This window comes from Tetranychus urticae, chromosome 2, assembly GCF_039701765.1.
Source record: "Tetranychus urticae isolate SD_2017Ah chromosome 2, NJAU_TeUrti_SD_1.0, whole genome shotgun sequence".
Classification (NCBI taxonomy): Eukaryota; Metazoa; Arthropoda; class Arachnida; order Trombidiformes; family Tetranychidae; genus Tetranychus; species Tetranychus urticae.
The window spans coordinates 27,147,229-27,167,931 of NC_142959.1; the positions used below are offsets into that span (position 1 = coordinate 27,147,229).

Sequence of the window (20,703 nt, forward strand, 5' to 3'; positions counted from 1 at the left end):
TTTATTGTAGATGTTTTTGCCTAACTATAACAATTAATTTGATTTTCATAAAAAATATCATTTTTTACAATAATTTTAAACGCCCTTAGAATAGCGTTATAATGTTATTTTCACAGCAAAATGTTTTTGTATTTTACTGCAACTTGTTTAAGTTTTAAATTGTATAATTAGTGATTTCTTTCATTTGATAATAGATTGTTTAACATTATAATTGTTATTAATATTTTTAAATTGGCTTTTCGTTAATTTCCAAGTGGTCCAACTATAGTGATATGCGATTAGAGGATTCATCGCCTGCGATGACTGAACCTCTGTCAGATACCTTCACATCAGGCCAACAACGTCCAGCCATTACTGAGATAAATGATTTAAAGATATGGCAGGACACCAGTCCTAGAGATACCAAGAACGATTTAACAGTGGAAGTGGGTCGAGATTTTGAAACAACACCTTTTCCTTACGACGAGAAGATCAATCGAAAAATTGCCCTCTGGGTTGGTGATATTTCACTTTTAAATGTGGAAGCCATTGTAAATACGACAAATGAAAATTTTTTGGATGATAATCCTGTTTCAAGTAGAATACTCGCCGAAGGAGGACCTCATTTAAGGCATTGTTTGATCCGTGAATTAAGAGGATGCCGATCTGGTGAAGCACGTTTAACCAAAGGGTATAATTTAAATGCCAGATACATCATTCATACAGTTGGACCCTGGTACAAACCAAAATTTCATACAGCTGGAGAAAACATACTTTATTCATGTTACAATAAGGTTTTATCAATGGTCAGAGAGAATAAGATCAGGACAGTTGCTTTACCACCACTGAATACTGGTAAACTTTCAATTACAGTAAATCATAAGGTCACCAGTTGAAAGTAACCAATTTTTCAAAGATTTGAGCTATTTGAATGTCTAGATTTTCAGAGACAACGTTTGCGTTCAGGGAGCTTTACTTTTCAAGATTCTTTTTCTGAACTGATTAGTAAATTCTGATTAGTGTTTTAATTTCTAGGAATATTTATCGCTCCAAGTTGAACTCACATTGCAACATGTGTGCTTTCTTAAATAGTATCGATTTTGAATTGCTTTTATTGATGGCCTTTTTCATAGTTTTGAATCTAATCTAAAATTTCTTCTTTTCTTTGTTTAGCTCGGCGGAAATATCCTCCTCGAGAAGCTGCCCATATTGCCTTGCGAGTTGTAAGGAGGTTTCTTGAAAAATATGGCGATGGCATTGACTTAATTGTATTAGTTGTTTTTAATGATCAGTCCCAAATGACAAATGAGGTTGCTATCTATGAATCTTTGATGCCGCTTTATTTCCCAAGATCTGCATCTGAGGAAGAACAAGCCTGTCATCTATTACCTAAAGATATCGGAGGGGAAAATGGTGAACCTTTATTACCTGAACGTCAAATTCGTATCACAGATAAACCACAAAAAGCCAGTCTAGATGATCTTGAAGATAGTGTTGATCTACACAGTGGTCTCGATTCTTCCGTGATAGTTGGTAGATCTGCGTTTGCGGAGATGCACGATGATATCGATAAACCACGAAACAATTGTAATTCTAAACTTCGTCCTAATGATGCCGTGTCAAATGAAATTCGTCGATCAAATCTCTATGAAAGATTATTACGCCGTTCCAAGTTTGAAGATCTTTCAGAAATCGCATCACTTCGCTGTCTTTATACCGCTGGTGAGGACAAATTTGGCCGACTCATTGTTGTCTTTATTGGCAAAAGATTCAAAGCCAATCAGATTGATTTGGACAAAGCTCTTTTATATCTTATTTTTACCCTTGACCGACTCGTTTCACGAGACTTTGTTGTCATGTATTTCCACACACTGACTACTCGAGATAACCATCCACCTCCAAATTTCATCCGATACGTTTATGAAACTCTTGATCATCGATATAAAAAAAATCTAAAAGCCTTCTACATCATACATCCAACCTTATGGAATCGTTTGACGACTTGGTGGTTCACAACATTCACCGCTTCATCCATTAAGAATAAAGTCTTTTGTATAAAAGGAGTAGAGTTCCTTCGGAATGTTGTCTCAATTAGCCAACTTCAATTACCGTCCTTTATCATGATTTATGATTGCAAGGTAACATCCCCATTATTTTATGCTCATCACCACCACCATATCTATCATCAGCAATATCTTCACCTTTTCTTTTCCTGTTGACTTTTTCAACGCCTTCATATTCATTTGCTACTATTATTCAGTATTTTTCATTTACCTGGAACCAGAAATTATCATTATAATCTTATTTACTTCTGAAGTTACTATCAATTATGGCTCTAAGCTTAGCATCATTGTATAAACATTGTCAAAGCTTGTATCAAAAGAGGTTCATTTAGATCTGGATCCATAATTCGAGCTTTGCTTCCTATTGAAATATCATTTTCCTTCTTGTATATAGAACAGGAAAAAAAAGAACTTTGTTTTTTCCTTTTTTTATTAATATCAATTTTAAATTTTGACAGGAAAAGTTAATTGGCTAAGTGTATCAAAATTTATCTTCCTTTAGAGCCAAAAAAGTCCAGACATTAAAAATTATTCACTAAAATAGTTAAATTTGAACTTATACAATTTCAATGGAAAGTATGAAAACCCTGAGATTCTTTTAAAGTAAACATTTCAAGATTAGCTTCCAATTTAATCAGATTATCAAACTTTCTACTTGTAATTTGTATTATATGATCCATTTAGCATGGCAAAGTAATCGCCCAACTCAGCCAAATTAACTTCCCTCAGTTTCACATTATATAACCTGAGCAAAAAGTCAGCATGTCATAAATTATTACATCGATAAAATTCAAAACTCATTTCATGCCAATGAAAGCAAAAGCTCACAACTTTCTTATAAAAGTCAATTAATCTAAAAATCTCTTTCCTTTTCTTACCAGGTTTATGGATACAGTTTTACAGCTCATGAAGCTTTACCCTAACCACATAAAGATGGAGGATCCAAACCTAAATATATTTAATATCGCTATTTGATGAGACCAATGAATATTTGGATGAAAAGCTTTCCTTTGGTCAGGATGCAGCTAAAACTTGTCTCTCTTCTCTTTCTTTCCTTTTCTATTTTTCATCTTGATAAGTTGCATCCTCGGTTGGATGCCAAGTTAACTAAGCCAAATTATCCTGTAAACCAATGTTTACTTTTTCCCTTCCTAGTTGTCCAATATAACCAAAAGAGCAAAGACACTGCTTTTTTAAATACGGCTCATTATTATTCTAACCAGTATATTGGAGGTTCAGTCAATATGCTTTTAGCAATCTTACCTCACTAACAACGACAATTTCCTCAAATATCCAACAATTCAATACTCGTCTTTATCATAATCTCTCATTTGCCTCTCTCTCTATCTTCCTCTCTGTGATAATCTTCAATCAAGAGCTTTTCGTTTACATGGGAGAATCAATGAAACTTAAATTGTTCTGTTTCTTTTCTTTACATTTTTCCTTTTGACAATTGAGTTGATACATAATTTACAGCAAATGTTAATGCTGCTCAAAATATTTTCCTGTCTCTTCCCAAACCTTTATTCAATCAATAAGCAGCTAATTTCAATGATTAAATCAAAAGCAACGATTACCTGCCTAACAAATATATCAATTCAATAATCAACATCATCAATTTTTATCAATTCATTTTCTAGAACAAAAGATTGAATAAAGTATATACAAATATATTTTCCAGTAAATAAATGATTTCCAATTTTACTTATCTACTCATAGCAACAAATGAGTGACTATTAAATCGTCGAATTTCTACTTCCACAATCAAAGTCGAGTTGAAAGTTAAAGACACGCAATGAGCTAATGATTTATTCCATAACGCTTATGGACAACTATTCTTGAATAGATACAAACAATTAAAGATACGAAATTAACAATAATATTGTCATCCTTTCCAGCTGAATTGAAAGATGATTTGAACTATCGTTCCTTTCATCTCTGATTCTTGTCATTCTCTTGAAAAATCACTTGAAAAATGTTTTATCAAGATTGTTGAAGAGACAAATCTAAAAGAATGCTTATTAGCTAAAGATATTTTAGTTACTACAATATAATCAGACTGTTCAGAATGTGTCAAACAATTTATCCCTGAGCCTGGATGTTCAAAAGATGAGGACAAGGATGCAGAGAATAGAAAAGGAGAAAAAAAAGATAAAGATTAGAATGAATTAGAATGAAAGAAATAGATTCTTATTCTGCCGTCTGTTGAAGTTGAGAGACCAAAATGAATTCTTAAGACACTATTTCCTGCAGGAAGATACTTTTTGGCAAAATCATGTGTTACTTTTTCCAGCCTCCAACCTCCAATCTTCATCATCATCATCACCATCGAGAATTTCCCTTTTGTTTGGTTTTGGTTTTCATTGAACATTTCAGCTCATTTTAAGTTACAATCAATCTCGTTTGCATAGAACCAACTCTAAAATAAACCAAAACCAGCATTTCAAAGAGTAAATCCAACTGACTGTCAGACAGTTTTCACTACAAAACCAGCGTTCAAATGACCAAAACTTAATTTCCTAAGATAAAAACTCTCGAGTTGAAGAGTATCTTTAAAAATGATATCTCTTGCTGATTCCCATCTATTAACTAGGTACCGTAACCAACCAAGTAATGTTGGATTGGCCGAAAACTGCAAAAATTGGCTTGCAATTCACTGAAAACTAGCTGCTACTACTGTTAGCTTAGCTAGCTTGGAGCGAAGTTGGCTCGCTAGCTAGCTATGTGACCAATATCGACAACTAGAAACATCTACCTACAAAAACAAGGCTTGTTTAGTTTTGAAAAAAATCGTTATAAACACTTAAATTTTTGACCAAACCTAGCTAGCTTCAAGCTACTTCAGCCAACTTATCTACTGGCCATAGCCAATCATGCGAGCATCTGGCTGGCTAGCTAGCTTAATTTTCACTGGCTTCGGTATCTGAAGTATTTACTATTAACAAAGATTGAAAATTACGAAAATTCATTGCTGGGTATTTAACAAAATAAACGGTGAGCAGTGGTAATATGCTATTAAGATTGTCTTTTAAAGTGATTTTTTTGTGTAAAAAATGGTGAAAATAAGTTTAAGTATCGATATACATGGTGTATTTTGTGCTGTAGCATGGCGTGTTTTACAGTCCTTTTTCGTCCTTAGCTCGAATTCAAAAATTTTTTCGTACCTAAGTTCCCTTAACACTTGATTCTCATGCAAATCAATTCATTTTCTCATAGTAACATTGTTGATGGTAACAATTTGATTTTAAAATGTCTTTCATATTAGATTTTTGATAACTGTTGAATATTTTATATTTATTGTGAACAATCGTCAAAAAATTATTCCTCTTCCGCAGAGCCACTGATTGTTTTGACAAAATCATTGATATCAATAAAACTTTGTTTGTCGATTGGGGCCTCTCTGAATGCTGTTTCAATTTCATCGTCGGTAAGTTTTTCACCCCAAGTTGTTAAGGCTTTTTTCAAAACAGATTCATGAACTTTACCCGTCTGGTCAGCATCAAATGTCCTGAAAGCAGCTTGAATAACATCTTCGCGATCAGTTCCTGGGAAAAAAATAGAAAAAGAAGATTGAAATAATATTGAATATGATTACAGAATTTTTCAGTACAAACCAGCAACTCGTTCACCAAAGATACTCAAGAACATGGTAAAGTTCAATGGACCAGGAGCCTCGGACAACATTGACTGTAACTCATCATCGGGATACATGCGACCTTTAATAAAAATAATTTGTAAGTAAAATCATCTTCTTCATTTAATGTGAATAATTACCAAGTGAATCGAAAGTCGCTCTCAGATCATTTTTGTCAATAATCCCATCCTTATTAGAGTCGATAAATTGGAATGCCTGAGAGAAGAGAAAGTGAAATTAGTTAACTTCAATCAGGCTTCATGCTAATTATATCATGTACAATCTTTCGATTAAATCAACTTTAAATTGAGTCAATCAGACGAATGTTTAAAGTTGATTCAATTTTCTGTTATCTGAGTAGTTGTAATATTTACACTTGCAGTCAGCTCTTCACTTGCACTTCATCCAAATAATTTACACTCAGTGTGTTGATTAAAAATGAAGTTTTTCACTCAATTTTTGGACAAATGATTGAAAAAGGACGAATAATTGACCTTTTTCTGTCAATAATACTCAGATAACATTGGCAAGATTATCAGCTAATCTTTATCGGTGATTACCACAACAGATCAACTTGATTTGGATAAATAACAAGCAGCTGATTATTACTGAAACCCAATCGACTTCCTAAGAATTTTTGCAAGTAAAAATCATAATGAACATCTTAAATTGTAATATTAGAGTTAATCGAGAGACTTGGGAATCACAATTTGTTAAATTCACTTAAATTCACTTTATAATAACCAGATTAGATCTTTTCTGGTATCAAAAACAATTTTTTGCTGCAAAATTGAAAGCTAATATTTATTCAAATGTAAATTTTGTAAACAACTTACCTCCTTAAACTCAGCTATCTGGTTTTGGGTAAACATAGCGAACACATTGGATGTTGATCGTGTTGCTCGTTTTTTTGATGAATCACTTCGAGTCATTTTGATTATTTGATATAACTTTTAACACGAATTAAAACTAATTAAAAAGATTGAACAATTCTTAGGTGAAGATTCCTAATCTTGAAAGTTTGATAATTTCCGGGCAGCACAGTAAAAGACTGGGATGGCGAGAATCGACGATTGTGAAAGAAGGAGGCTCGAAAAGAAATGATGACAGAGGGTTAAGAAAACTGCTCAGTTGGGGAAATCAATTGAGACCGAACCTGGAGGTTACATAAAAAGTCAGGGATGCGGAGGAGTTCTGTGAAAACCTTTAAAGTTGTTCATATCGAACCAAAGATCCTCCTACTATCAGGGAATCGCTCCAACACCATAAAGAGTACTTATATGGTTTATCTTTTAATCTTAATCTTATTCTAATTAGACCTCACTCTCATTCACTGGCTCACTTTTTCATCCAGAATTTCTCTTCCGTATAACTAAGATCTAGGGCTTGCATCTTAGATCTTAGATTTAGGGCTAATTTTAATTTTGGCAAGTCTATTGTTGAGCAAATTCTTGTAATGTTGTTCTTATAAACCTTATACGAGCTAAATTTAAATTAACTTGAATGATTGTTAAAGAAAAACGAGAAAAAAGAAACTTAAAATTGAGGAAATTTTGACAAGGTAAGACGCCTAATGTGACAATTCTTTTCGGGCTTAAATTTTCGAGAATGAAAAATAATTAAACACTTCTGGCTTTTGATTTACACCAGTCGTTTGAGCGTTTTTTAGCAAAGTAATGTACAGAAATGAAAACATTTGAAGTATAAATTATTTTTCAACTCTTGTTGTTCATCAAAAAGTGAACTCTGTGTACCTTGAAAAGGTTAACCCAAAAAAATGATAAACGGTTCATTGAAATGAGACAAAAGTGATCTTGGGTTAGATGAATCAGTTAAAACTTGTTTAAATACAAAGAGTTTACAAGGACTTGATTGTAGATTTAATTATAGATCAATTTGATCAAAATATAATCTGATATCGTAATAAAATATTAATAATACAATTGAGTTTAACAACAAGGTTCAAGGGCAGTTTTGTCATCATCATCTGAAAGCTCATTTGTGGTTAAATAATTGACACCTTCATATACTTTTGCCAATTGATTTTGCCTGATTAATGGCTATAATGTTTGACGATCAATTCGCTTTCAATTTGATTTACATTATGCTGCTTGGAATTCATAAAATCAATCAATCAAACCCGAAATGCATACAAGTTGAATTTAAACTCTCTTAAACCGACTTAACAATGTAACCAAATTGCTCTCATCAATTTAACCATCTTTAAAGAAATAATTTAACATCTCGATGACACATGAACATGAATGTTTTTCTTGAATTTCAATCATCAGGGTTTTACCGCAGATGAAAAAAAGAGCAAACCAAGTATTCATAACACCGAGTAAACAACATGATCAAACATCCTGAAAGTGATGATTTTAGAGGGAAGAAAAAATGAAAGAAAATACTGAAAAATTATCAGCTAATCAATTGAACTGAAATATCATCATTTTAAAATGATAACACATTGTAACTGGAAAACACGTCTTTTCATTGATTGAATTCTTGGCCTAATCCCAACGATTTTCATGGTCACATAATTGGAAGTTTAATACAGTGCATGAATTGAATTAACACTAAATCATAATCATTTGATTGCCCTTGGAAGACAAAATGGTTCCTAATGTTTATCACCTTTTTAGCTTGTTCAATCAACCAATCTTTATTTTGAGGCAAAACTCATCCTCATCTTTGCTAATCGTCATGAGAACAAAGAGTTATAATCATTTTCATCATTTCACTATCATTATTACCATCAACATCAACATGAAAAATCATTGTCAGCAAACAATGAGATGAATGGGAAAAAAACATCAACAAATAACCTGTTGTTTCATGTTTCTTTTTTGTAATATTTCATTTCATCTTCACCAATCAAACTCATCTTTTCACCTTCCTTTCCCATCTTCCACCTTTACTCTCACTTACAATCCTTTTCCTCTCTTCTTCCTCCTCCTTCTTATCATCATCTTAACCTTGAAGCTTTCATTTTATCATCCATCAATCATGAAATCATTTTGAGGTGAACCAGAAAAAACAAACTTGTAAAAATAACAAACATCTTTCTCTGTGTTCAACATTTACTGTAATTGTCCACTTAAGGTTATTCAAAGTGGACATTGACTTTCATTTTTTTATTTTATGGCCAGTTGACATTTTCAAAGGAAATATTTACTTTGATAAAAAATGTAACCAGAATTTGCCATTTTTACCAGAAAATTCAGGAATCTTTACCAACCTTTGTTTATATCTGATACACAATTACCAGTCATGTTTACAATGAATGTTTACAGCTAATATTTACAGTTGATATTTACAGTTAATGTCTTGAAAGGTAACAATTAGTCGCATTTGATATTAAGACAAAAATAGGTTAAAAATATGTTCTATTGAGTTACATGATTTTATCTGAAAATTCCCTCAATCCTAGACATTTGCTCATCACTGATTCTGAATCATTGTCAACTGTCTCTCATCAGCGACCCATTATTATAGAGAATGGAAAACATAAAAACAAAGATCTAGAAAAAAATAAAATAATTTCATGATAAAACATACAGAAATAATACAATTATCTCTGGTTAAAAGGTTGATTACCTGAAATATAATCTAGTCAATGTTCAATCTACCACACATTATTAATAATATATGGTTAACACCATTGTCTTTGTAACTACAATTGTAACATTTGACATTTTAAATGCAAAAATGTTTATCACTAAATTGATATTAAGTTAAATTGTGTGTGTTTTTGATTCAAGGAACCATAAAAGGATTGCAATGACCTGAACCCAAAATACTCATGTCAAATTGAATCAACAACTGAACATTTCATCTTTCCATGTTGAACCTTTTGCCAATTCATGGAGGTAACATTTAATCAGATAAATCAATTTAAACAGTCTATGGTAATTGTTGTAACAATCAAACCTGGAAAAGATGAACAAAACTAAAAACCCAAAAAGTCTAAACAATTGACTTCCATCAACAATTGCAAAAACATATTGTTCTTGATTGTTTACAATATTTTCATAAAACATGAGTTAAACCTTGACTTGGAATTGACCCAATTCCAATTGATTTGTTAATCAAATTAACTCTGGTTCATCAGCGATTCAAAAACTTGCCATTCCATCAATTTTACTCAACAAATGTTGAAAAATGAAAACACAAAATCTCTTCAAATCAAGCTAAAAATGGTTCAAATTAACCTTTCACTTGATTGTAGATAAAAAAGGGAAAAAGAAACTTGAAATTGTCAAAATTCTGAGTCTCATGGAAAAAGAAACCAGAAAATGGCAAAAAAGCAACAATTTTCAGCTTTTCTGTCATTTCAAAGGTTAACTTTGAAAAAGTAAAAGTTGTTTCTTAATTAAACCACTAATCAAGTGACCCAGGTCATTAATCTTAACTCCAAGGGTTAAATCATCTAAAAGTGTCACAATTGGTTAATCATTGTCAACTTGTAGACAGTTAATTGCTGTTATAATGATAACCAGCTTAAACATTCCTATCAACCAGAACGAGTTAAATGTTTTCAAAGGTAAATCTCATTGTAATTGCATAAATTGAATGGCAATTATACATTGAAATTGAAGAAAAAATCAGGAAACGAAAAAAAAGGTGAAAATTATATTGAAAAAAATGAACAAAAAATGTAATTCAAAAGGCATATAAGATGGTAAAAAATAGTTTCTTTATTGATCAACTTTGATCAACTCAAATCGATGAATCTTTGTCAATCAAGTTTAACAATCGGTTGATTATTGTCACTAAAGATTGTTGATTTAAATAAATTGGTCCGGAAACAATTTGACAATTATTTGCTTCTAATTACAAACTTGTTTTAACCAAAACATTTGAAACAGTTGATTAGGAAAAGAGGACAATCAAATGTGAGGTGATTCCTTCATTATTATACCATAATCAAGGTGATATGTAAATATTGGTTTGATACCTTTTTATGTAAATTGTTGCCCATTTACAAATAAACTATTTTAAATGCTTTTAATTGTCACTTTTACCTTTTCACAATCATATGTTATCATGTTGCAGTTGACTTATTAATTCAATGGTTGAACAATTAACAATCCTTTGAAAACCCTCATCAATCTGTATTTATAATCATCAACGACGTTAACCTTTTTTAATGAATAAACAATAAACTGATTGCGGGTTCAATCAAAACCCAAAACAGGTAAAAATGGACTTAACCAGAAACATTGAACCTGGTTTAACCGAAAAATAAAAGACCAGATTTTGCTATTAAATCACTGATTGTAATTTACTGATTAAAGCTTTGTGTGTGAATTAGATGCGTAATAAATGTTTGATTCTTAACAATTAAAGCAAACTGAAACAATCAAAGATGCAATTCATTTTTTGAATCTCATTTACAAATCTCAGCTTGAATTTTGGGTTTAACAACAAAAAGTCAATCAGTTATTTACACCTTGAAAAGTCTGCAATTAAAATTGATAACATTTGAATCATAACAATTTAAATTATTTTTCAATTCTTGTTCATCAAAAGGTCAACTCTGTGTAGCTTGAAAAGGTTAACCCAAAAAAACGGTTCATTGAAATGAGACAAAAGTGATCTTGGGTTAGATGAATCAGTTAAACCTTGTTTAAATACAAAGAGTTTACAAGGACTTGATTGTGGATTTAATTGTAAATCAATTTGATCACAATCAAGGATATAAATAGTTGAAATTTAAAGCCATTGGTTGGGTTAAAAGATACAAAAAAAGATGAAAATGAAATGAAAGCCAAAAGTGAAACCTTTAATCAAATGTTTCATTTTGAATGGTAAATCAATTGATTGTTGATTTGATCAATTTTCAATTGACCTTCATTAACAATGAAACGTTTTTTGCTTCATTTTTGGCACAATTAAAGTGTGATGAACACTTTAACAACCATCAATTATGCACAATTAAATGAAAGCTGCTTTAATGATGGTTAATGGTGATAAACAGCAAAATGGAAACAAAATTATTACAATGTTAACATTTGAAAAAAGAGAGACACAATCACAGTGTTAATCACAATTAACTGATCACAATCAAAAAGTGTTCAACAGCTAATAACAACAGTTGTTAGCGATTCTTTAAAAGAGACACAAAAAATTGGCAAAAAAGGTTGACATTTTTACCAAACAATCAACTGATTTTTAATTAAGGGGTTCACAGCAATGGACAAGTGTTACATGCAATCTGTTAACAAGTGTTAATATCATGTTAAATTGAACAATTAATGTATCTTGTTCATGTTCATTTACATATTGTTATTTGGAAAGCGCTTTTTACCTGTTGATTTACATTTATCTTGACTCGTATTTGGCTTTTCTTGAACACACAATTAACTTAAACTTTTTAATTCACTTTTTGTTTCTGTTAAGGTTTACACAATTAAATGCAAGGTCATTAAAGGTTATCAAGTTAATGGTAAAAACAGAGTCAATTAAAGTGCACCTAATTGTCAACATAAACTTGATTCAAATTGCTCATCAATTTAGTCTGTTCATCGTTTCATTTTTCAAGGTTTACTATTAACTTATTTTGTGTTAATCGTTTCGCATCTGATTAACTCTGAAACATCTTCATTTCAGGTTAAACAATTGTAACAAGTTTCTTCAATTTTCCTATCAAATTTCAATCAATTCAATACAATTAACTATTTTCCAACAGTTGATTCTATTGTTATTAATAGCTATTTTCCCCTATCATGAGTTTCCACCGTTAACCATCATGTAACATCAGGTGATTCTGGTATCACATCAAGAGTTGATTAGCAACAGTCCTGCGGTCAACTCTGTTAATTGTTAACATTGGATAGTTTCTCATAAATACTTTACTTGGTTAAGTGTTGATCAGTTTGAAGCTGTCAATGTTGATCAACAAAAGCAAAGTTAACCTTGATTGTTAGGTAAGGAAAGTGAGGTAAACAACTCATGATGAGGATCATGATGATGATGATTATTTTAATGATAATAAATGATAATAAATGATAGCTTCTATCGGTCTATTTGCCAGTTCTGTGACAATATTGTAATGACAATATTAATAATACAATTGAGCTTAACAACAAGGTTCAAGGGCAGTTTTGTCACCATCATTTGTATTGCAATCATCATCATTTGAAAGCTAAATGGTTAAATAATTCACACCTTCATATACTTTTGTCAATTGATTTTGCCTGGTTAATGGCTGTAATGTTTGACGATCATGGAAGTCGCTTTCAATTTGATTTACATTATATTGCTTGGAATTTGTAAATTGTACTTTTTCAGTCTAATATAACAATTAAATATTACAAAAGTATAAATAATAACCGTTATTATTAATGCGATTTAATTGTTGGTCTTGCAATATTGTCTCTCAGCGTCTATTGAAGTCAGTATATTTTATGCCACTAAACTAATGATTTACTTGATTGTATTGACGCATTATCAAGAAATGATTTACTTTTCGTCTGATTTATCTTGGTTCATTCATCAATCTGCTAGATAAATCTCCACTGATTTGGTTCCAATGACGTAAATTTAATCAAAGACTTAACCTTTTTTGTGGTTATATGTGTGTGTCTGTTGCTGTCGTTATTTGCCTGTTGTAGTCATTATAAGAAAAATGGCTTTTAAACATTACATGTAATAATTTATAGTATATTATACATTATAAATCATATCAAGATGTATTTTCCATAAACAATTATCAACTTAATTCTAATCGTAATCAATGGTTATCAATCTGTGTTCTACATCTAATCACAATTATTTAATAATCAGGATCCATAACTGGGTAACAATGTAACAAAAAAGCTGTAAACCTCCAAGACCAGAAGAAAAGGTTGAAATTTTATACCAAAGGAACATATGGTTTACATTTGCATCAATTTACAAATGCCACAAATGATGTATTAATTTGAAAGTTCATCAATATTAATCTGATAATCAGTTTAAAGGTGAATAATTATATCAGAATATTTGGATAACCAGAAAAAATGAGAGTTACAAGTGTTTCTTTCAATATGACAAACACACCAACAGATCGGCTGGCTTTGTATAGTAGCAAAAGATAGAGAAACCATCTTTTATTTGGTAAACTATCAACAATCAGGAAGTTGATTTATTGTTGTACATTAATTATTTGACACACACAAGATTAGAGAATCAACTATTAAGTAGATGATAATTAAAGGGTGTTGCGGATAAAAAGGAGAATTAATCTTACCTAAAATTTTGATAAAGATGACGATTTATTGATAAATTGATTTGTCTACGTTTGTTTAGTCTTCAATTTTGTTATCTTCATTGTTATCATGGTCAACGTCATCTTTATCAAAATTTTAGGAAAGATAAATTCTCCTTTTTATCCGCAACACCCTTTAAATAACAAAGTCGAACCTGAGAAGATAATCCAAATCAATTGAACAATCTATGAGTAAACTGAAGCTCTGGTCAAAGCGTACAAAAAAAGCACCAGATACCGGTTAAAAATGAGTTACCGGTTTGATAACCAGTTACAGATACCGGTCAAAATAGTGAAAATTAATGAAAGGCAAATTTGAATGTAAATTGAATGATTAAAGATTTGATTATAATTAGCATAATTGTTGTTGATAAATTGAATGAAAGTTAAAAATTGTTTCCGGACAAGATGAGAATCAGTATAATTAAATTGATACTCTCCAGGCCTAAACACTTAAACAAACCATCAACAGTAATCTTAAACAAACGCCAACCTTCACAACTCTTTTCCTCCATTTGATTTTGCCTTTTTGTTGTTTCTTCTGTTAACATCTCTGTCAACATTATTTTTCCTGTTGATCATCAACATCAAACATCAACATTCTTCCGGTTAATAGGAGCCAAAAAAGCGACTACAAACAGATAAACAATCAAGATTAACAAACGATTACCGTGTAAACCAGAATAGCAGTTGATCAAAAGGTAAAACCAGCTTTACCAGCAAAACTGTCAAAATAAACCTGAAAAGGATGAAACCTTCATTTAAATAATTTTCACCCAACAATTACAAGACCAATAGATGGACATAATAATGGTCAACAAAAAAGAGTCAAATATGAATCAAAAGCAATTTGAAATCGACCTTGTTGTCTTATAAAATATATTATCTAACTTAACCGTTCTGTAACTTTGCTTGGTAACTGTTGATTCATAAAAGGATGAAAGTTAACATTTGCGCTCAAGGGTTAATCACAATTAAGTAACAATCAACATTTAAAGTGTAGAAAAGCCGTTTTTGCCTTCAAGCCTTATCTCATTCCGTTTCGTTTTAACTTTCAATTTCAAGTTTGATTGTAATAAGATGATTATTATGAGCAATACAAATGCTGTTCAATCGTGCTTGTTAACGGTTGATATCGATTAAATCGATGCTCAAAATGACCTGTAAATCTTCCGGATTCTGTCTCTTCTATTAGCTGATGATCATCATTAGCATAATCATTAGTCCAAGTTCCGTTGATTATTGATTGATTAAGCCCATTAAATGAATCAATTGAGATCAATTTCAAGTCTCACAGTTCACATGATGATGAGCTTTAATTTGAGTTGATCCAACTTGGAATCAATGTAATTAAAATTTAATAGTAAACTCAGAAAATCCAAGGATAAATCAATCATCGTTTCAATCAATTGTTATCATCCATTATAATCACATTGTGAGCTTTACCAATTTTCAAATTGTACTTGAGAGTCTTAAGATGCTCTTATTATTATCAAGATAACGGGCGGATTCAGTCAACAATATCAAAGCCTAAGTAGATCAATTTAAACATCAGATAATCGTCATCCTGATCATCGTCTTGAGCATCATATTCATCAAGAATCATTCAAAGAAAAAGACATTTTGTTTCTTTCCGATTCTCATTTCATTCAACCAAATTTGGCTAAAACAGCATTTTTCACCCAATCCAACCATCTTAACCATTGTTTCCCGTTTAAAATGTTGATTCAAATTTTCGCCATTTTGGCCTCTGTTTTGGCCGTAAACTGTTTCACAGCTCCATTCTCATTGTGTAAGTGATTAAATGTACAAACATTGAAATTCGCGTTAATCCCATTCTTGATTATTGTACAGGTGAAGGTCGATCCCCATTATCAACCAATATTTCAGTCGATGTGACTCCCTGTGAACTTTCATCCACCAACACTTCATGCTTGTTTTCACGAGGTGACAATACAAACTTCACCATCTACTTCAGTAAGTAACCCAATCTCTTTACCATGATTAACCATAGATTAAACGTTAATTGTCTTCTTCCAGCTCCACAAGTAAATGTATCAACTCCAATCGAAAGAGTAATTATGGCCAAGTTTGCCAAGAAGCTGAAAAACAAGTACGTTGAGGTGCCTTATGGTGGTGGAGTCAATGCAGACGATAGGACCTTCTTGGTTGGTGAAGATGGTACATTTGAGTCAGTTGAAGGCAAAGGTTTAGTGTCGGGAAAACAGTATTTTTTCAATAACATTTTCAATATTCTTAGCTCATCGCCAAAGGTAACTTGATTTCCCTTCAAATTTGTGTCTTCATTGACTAAGGCCTTAACTAATCTAATTGTTGATTTTATTAGACAACCTTGTGGGCTCGCTATTTGATTCGTGAGGCTAAACCATGTAAGAAAAGCAAGTGCAATTGGCTACTTCATCCTGGACAGTTGTTGGTTTGTGTCGAGATTCCGGTTACAATTGTATAAAACAACCTGATTGACCCAATTAAAAGGTTAACTAAAACTGTCATCATTACCAGACAATATAACCATTTGTTAACTCAGCCTTAAATCATTAAAACATATAATTATAGCAAAAAGCATTTCCCAGTTTAACTGATTGATTAAAATTTTAAAAATTTGTTTACTATTTGTATTCATCATTTAATAATCTTGTTAATGTCTGCTAATCAATAAAAAGATTGATCGATTAAATGAAAATTAAGACGAATCTATAATAAAAACTCGAAAATTGATCAACACCTAATAGAGACAATAATCAGATTCGTAATTAAACAAGTGATATTGATTGCTGGAAACAATGGAAGTTGAAAAGTCAACCAAAAATGATTAATACTAATCAATACTTTTTACAGTTAAATCAGTGTTTAATCAAGTTAAATCTCGCATTAAACTATCAACAGCAATTAGCTAAACTGATTTTCGCAAATGATTGTACAAAATGGTTCAGTAAACGGGTTTAGTGGATGATTGTGATAAACGGTTATCAATTGATTAGTTGATGAAGATAGAAGAGAAAAGTTGCTCATAATCATCTGCTGAACATTTAGTTGGCTCAATGAATCGTAAATTTCATGTAAATAACATGATAAAGTATCAGAAGGCAAAAAAAGCAGGAAAAGGTAAGTTGAATAAAATTGAAACGGTGAAACCTTGAAAATTGAAAGTTTAAATGTAAATATTTTAAAAGCGTTTAGCATTTGCCTTATTGACCTGCATTTCAGCTTTCATCCAAAAATGATTGTCTATCATTTAAGACCAGAATCTGGTTGAAAAAAAAACTCAGATAATCTCAACCAGAGGACAATAAAGTTAGGAGAAAAAATTTCAACATTTTCGGTTGAAACATTTCTTCATTGAACCAATTCGGGTCACACCAGGTTTGGATCACATTTAATTCACATGGTACGTGGGTTGACGTCTAACCAGGCCTCTACTAACACATTTGACCACCCACTTGGATTGGTCAACTTAAATCCTTATTGACTAGTCTCAATTGTGTGTCACAATTAATGTCAAACTAAATTAAAACACGTTTCAAATCACCGGCTTAATGGAAAGATTAAGACTGGCTAATCAACAAATCAAAAGCCATAAGTCAACTTTTCACCAAAACTGTACTTTTCAGTTTTACAATTAACAGTTTAAAAAGGAAAGTTAACATTAACGACAAACTGTAAACTAATCAGTTGATCAAAATTAAGATTCAATTTAAATTCATTTCAAGCAGAAAAAGATTCAAATGTTTCTTTTATTCTGGCCATTTGCAGGTCTTTAAAGAGATTCAATTTTCTGGTTAACTTTGGGTAAGTTTAGCCATTTTGAAAATCTTTAAACCATATTTGACCAATTGTATTATCATTTTAATTAAAATTGTTCATGTTTTGTAACACTTAATAATTCATCATTTAACCTGATTGTGATGAGGTTGGCCGTTTAATTAGTTGAGGCCTTTCGATGAGGCCACTCTCGATGGAGATTCAAATGTCAGTTAACAACCTTTAACAACAATTGCACTTTTCTTCTTCCTAATCATTTCCATCTTCATCTTACTCTCAATTGGTGTTTCATTTTTACTCAATGATTATCCTTGATTCTTGGCTCAACAACAATTCCACTCAAATTTGTCAGATGAAACTTTTTCTTCTTCTCATTCATTTTAATCTAATCTTATTACACTCAAATAAATTATTATCAGCAAACAATCAACAATTAAAAGAGCAAAATGTTCAAAGAAACCAAATGTTGTTACAATAAGAAAAGCTTGTTAAACAGTTGTCAATATTTTTGAATCAATTGCAAATTTTAATCCAACCACAGGGAATTTACATGTAACATGATGAAAACTTGAGCTCTTTTGCAATCTAAATATTCTTGAACACTCAGAGAATGTAAAATAGAAAGAAAAACAGAACAGAATCTAGGATAAGCTGGAAATGTAATTCTGTGAGAAAAGAAGAAAACTTCATTTTCATATTTAACCAGAAAACCAGGAAACAAGAAAAAAATTGAAAAGAGAAAAGAAAAAAAATTTTCTTTCAAAATCTTTCTAATTGAAACTGTTTCAAGCTTTTCAGGCTTTTGTATAGCAAAAAAAGTTACACAAAAAACAAGACCAAGAAAAACGCTCAAGGCGCAAATAATTGAACCATTTTGAAACAAGTTTCACTTTCATTTTGCATGTGATTTGGGGATGAAGCTTGAAACTTGATGAACAGAGAAGTTAATTGTTTGCTTGAATTGCCAGTGGATTTGGGTAAACTTTGAACTGGAATTGAATGGCAACAAGATTTGTGTTGCTTGGGTTTAGGAGTTTTTAAGAGGCGGATGAGATTCAATGAATTATCATGTTTTTGATAAATAAGACAAAAAGTAAAATATTAACTCGACATCAGCAATTATCCATATTAATAGTTGATTAGCATTGATCAGCTAATTGTGTAAATTGCGAAGCTGCAACATAAATTAGGCAACAAGATTCTTCTCCCAATCAATCATTTCCTTCATTTTTCATCTCATTTTCTGCTGCATTTCAGCTTTTTTCATATGGAAACATACCGAATCATGATTAAATAATCACGTGCTTCTCATCATCACCACTATCATCAAGATCAATTGATTTGATGATATGAAGAGCAGCAAAAAGAAGAAGAGAGAAAAGGGAAAATCTTTCCTTCCATTAATACATTTGTTTTGAATCATCTTTTTTTCCCTCTGTTATTTGACATTTTACAAACAGATGAAGTTACAAACCTAATCATCAGAAAAAAAACTGATTGGACAATTAGACGACAAAGTTGCCAATAATCAGGAGAAGCAGAAAAAGCAAAATAAACTGAATTAGTTGATTCTCATTGAGAAGTGCGTAGTTTACAACAATCAGTTGATCAACGGTAAAAAAACTCTTCACCGCTTTTCCTAATCACTTGTAATTGCTATTTTGGTGAACCTTTAAACTGTAAATTAATTTAGACAAATTAAGAAAAGTTGATCAATTTTTCTGGTAAAATTTTGGTGTCAACCGTTTTTTTGACTAATTTTCTGGTTTCTTTCAATGTTTGGGTTAGAGAGAGTCGTTTTGATTGGCATTTTTGCTCATTTTGTTCAATTGAAAGCACAATTAGTAAATTGTAAATGACCTTAATAAACATGAACTTGGTTAATTCATTATTTAACTAATCAATGTTAAATTTCACTTTAAATATACTATTTAACAAGACCTCGGAATGAAAAGGTTTCCAACTTTTTTCTTCTTCTTCATCTTTTTTTTCTCGCCATCAACCTGATCATCCTGTAATTATCGGTGTATTAATAAGAAGAAGAAAAGAGAAGGAAAAAGAGGATTGAATTGAAACTTGAAATTATCTGAATTGGTTGACCAGCCCAGTAATTTAATTTCAAGTTTGGGTTAATCATTTCAACATTTTCAAGGTTAATCTTTCAAACTTTTCAATCTCAACCAATAAATCAATATCAACAATTGCAATGAAAAAATTGGCAACAAAAGCAACTTGCAAACGAATCAAATCAAAGTAATTACTCGAGAAATGTATCAATTTAACAATTTAAAAATACAAACAAATCTCAAGTTTATACAGCTTAGTGGCAACATTAAATTATCATTTTAGCTGCAATTGATTATCATCTTAATCAATGAAAAAAAAGTGAAACAATTCAGGTTGGAAAAGGTGCGATTGAAGGGAAAACATTGGCTTTTGGTTTTGGGTTTAGTCTAGAATTGGGTTTGCAAGACCTTTTCTTGACTCTCATTACCTTCATGGTCATTATTTGAACTCAATCTGACCAGTTCTCTGTGCCAATCTAGTCCAAGGTAAATGTTAACAATTAAAAGATTATCTTACAATTAATATTTGATCCTGAGTTGTATTAACTGAATCTCAATTACATGGCTTTAATGCAACTAATATTACAATCAAAATTCACTTTAAGAGTTGAAATGATCAACATAATAATAGATACTTTGAAATGTCTTTTTACTGTTTTTTACATCAAACAACTTTTTTACATTAACCTTTACAGGTTGTGACCTTAACTGGTTAACTGGTTAATCAAATTTGAACAATAAAAATCAACAATTTAGGCTTTTGAACAATGTAATTGATGATTGATTTATTGCTTCCATTGATATCTTTGGAAAACATTGGAGCGTTGAAAAAAAGTAAAACATTGTTTGTTTGCAACTTGGATTGTGAAAAGGCAAAACAATTGTCACAATTTTTTCACCGGTAATTTACTTCCTCAATTAAAATTA

General features: G+C 31.2%; 3 protein-coding genes across 3 annotated transcripts; 2 read left to right on the forward strand and 1 right to left on the reverse strand.

The window, feature by feature from the left end:
• The first annotated feature begins 123 nt into the window (after positions 1–123).
• On the forward strand, positions 124–3,731 carry Gdap2 (ganglioside induced differentiation associated protein 2). The gene is made up of 3 exons (XM_015927479.3): positions 124–834; positions 1,153–2,117; positions 2,924–3,731. The coding sequence occupies exons 1-3, from the start codon at positions 273–275 to the stop codon at positions 2,963–2,965; spliced, it is 1,569 nt and encodes a 522-aa protein (XP_015782965.1). The 5' UTR covers positions 124–272; the 3' UTR covers positions 2,966–3,731.
• Positions 3,732–5,054: 1,323 nt separating this feature from the next.
• Positions 5,055–6,724, reverse strand: LOC107360247 (myosin regulatory light polypeptide 9-like). The gene is made up of 4 exons (XM_015926879.3): positions 6,513–6,724; positions 5,817–5,892; positions 5,657–5,758; positions 5,055–5,587 (listed from the first exon to the last, which is right to left on the reverse strand). Exons 1-4 carry the CDS (start codon positions 6,606–6,608, stop codon positions 5,361–5,363), a joined length of 501 nt encoding a protein of 166 aa, XP_015782365.2. The 5' UTR covers positions 6,609–6,724; the 3' UTR covers positions 5,055–5,360.
• Positions 6,725–15,525: 8,801 nt separating this feature from the next.
• Positions 15,526–16,616, forward strand: LOC107360886 (uncharacterized). Its single transcript, XM_015927609.3, has 4 exons — positions 15,526–15,719; positions 15,782–15,904; positions 15,968–16,200; positions 16,275–16,616. Exons 1-4 carry the CDS (start codon positions 15,647–15,649, stop codon positions 16,395–16,397), a joined length of 552 nt encoding a protein of 183 aa, XP_015783095.1. The 5' UTR covers positions 15,526–15,646; the 3' UTR covers positions 16,398–16,616.
• Positions 16,617–20,703: the final 4,087 nt, after the last annotated feature.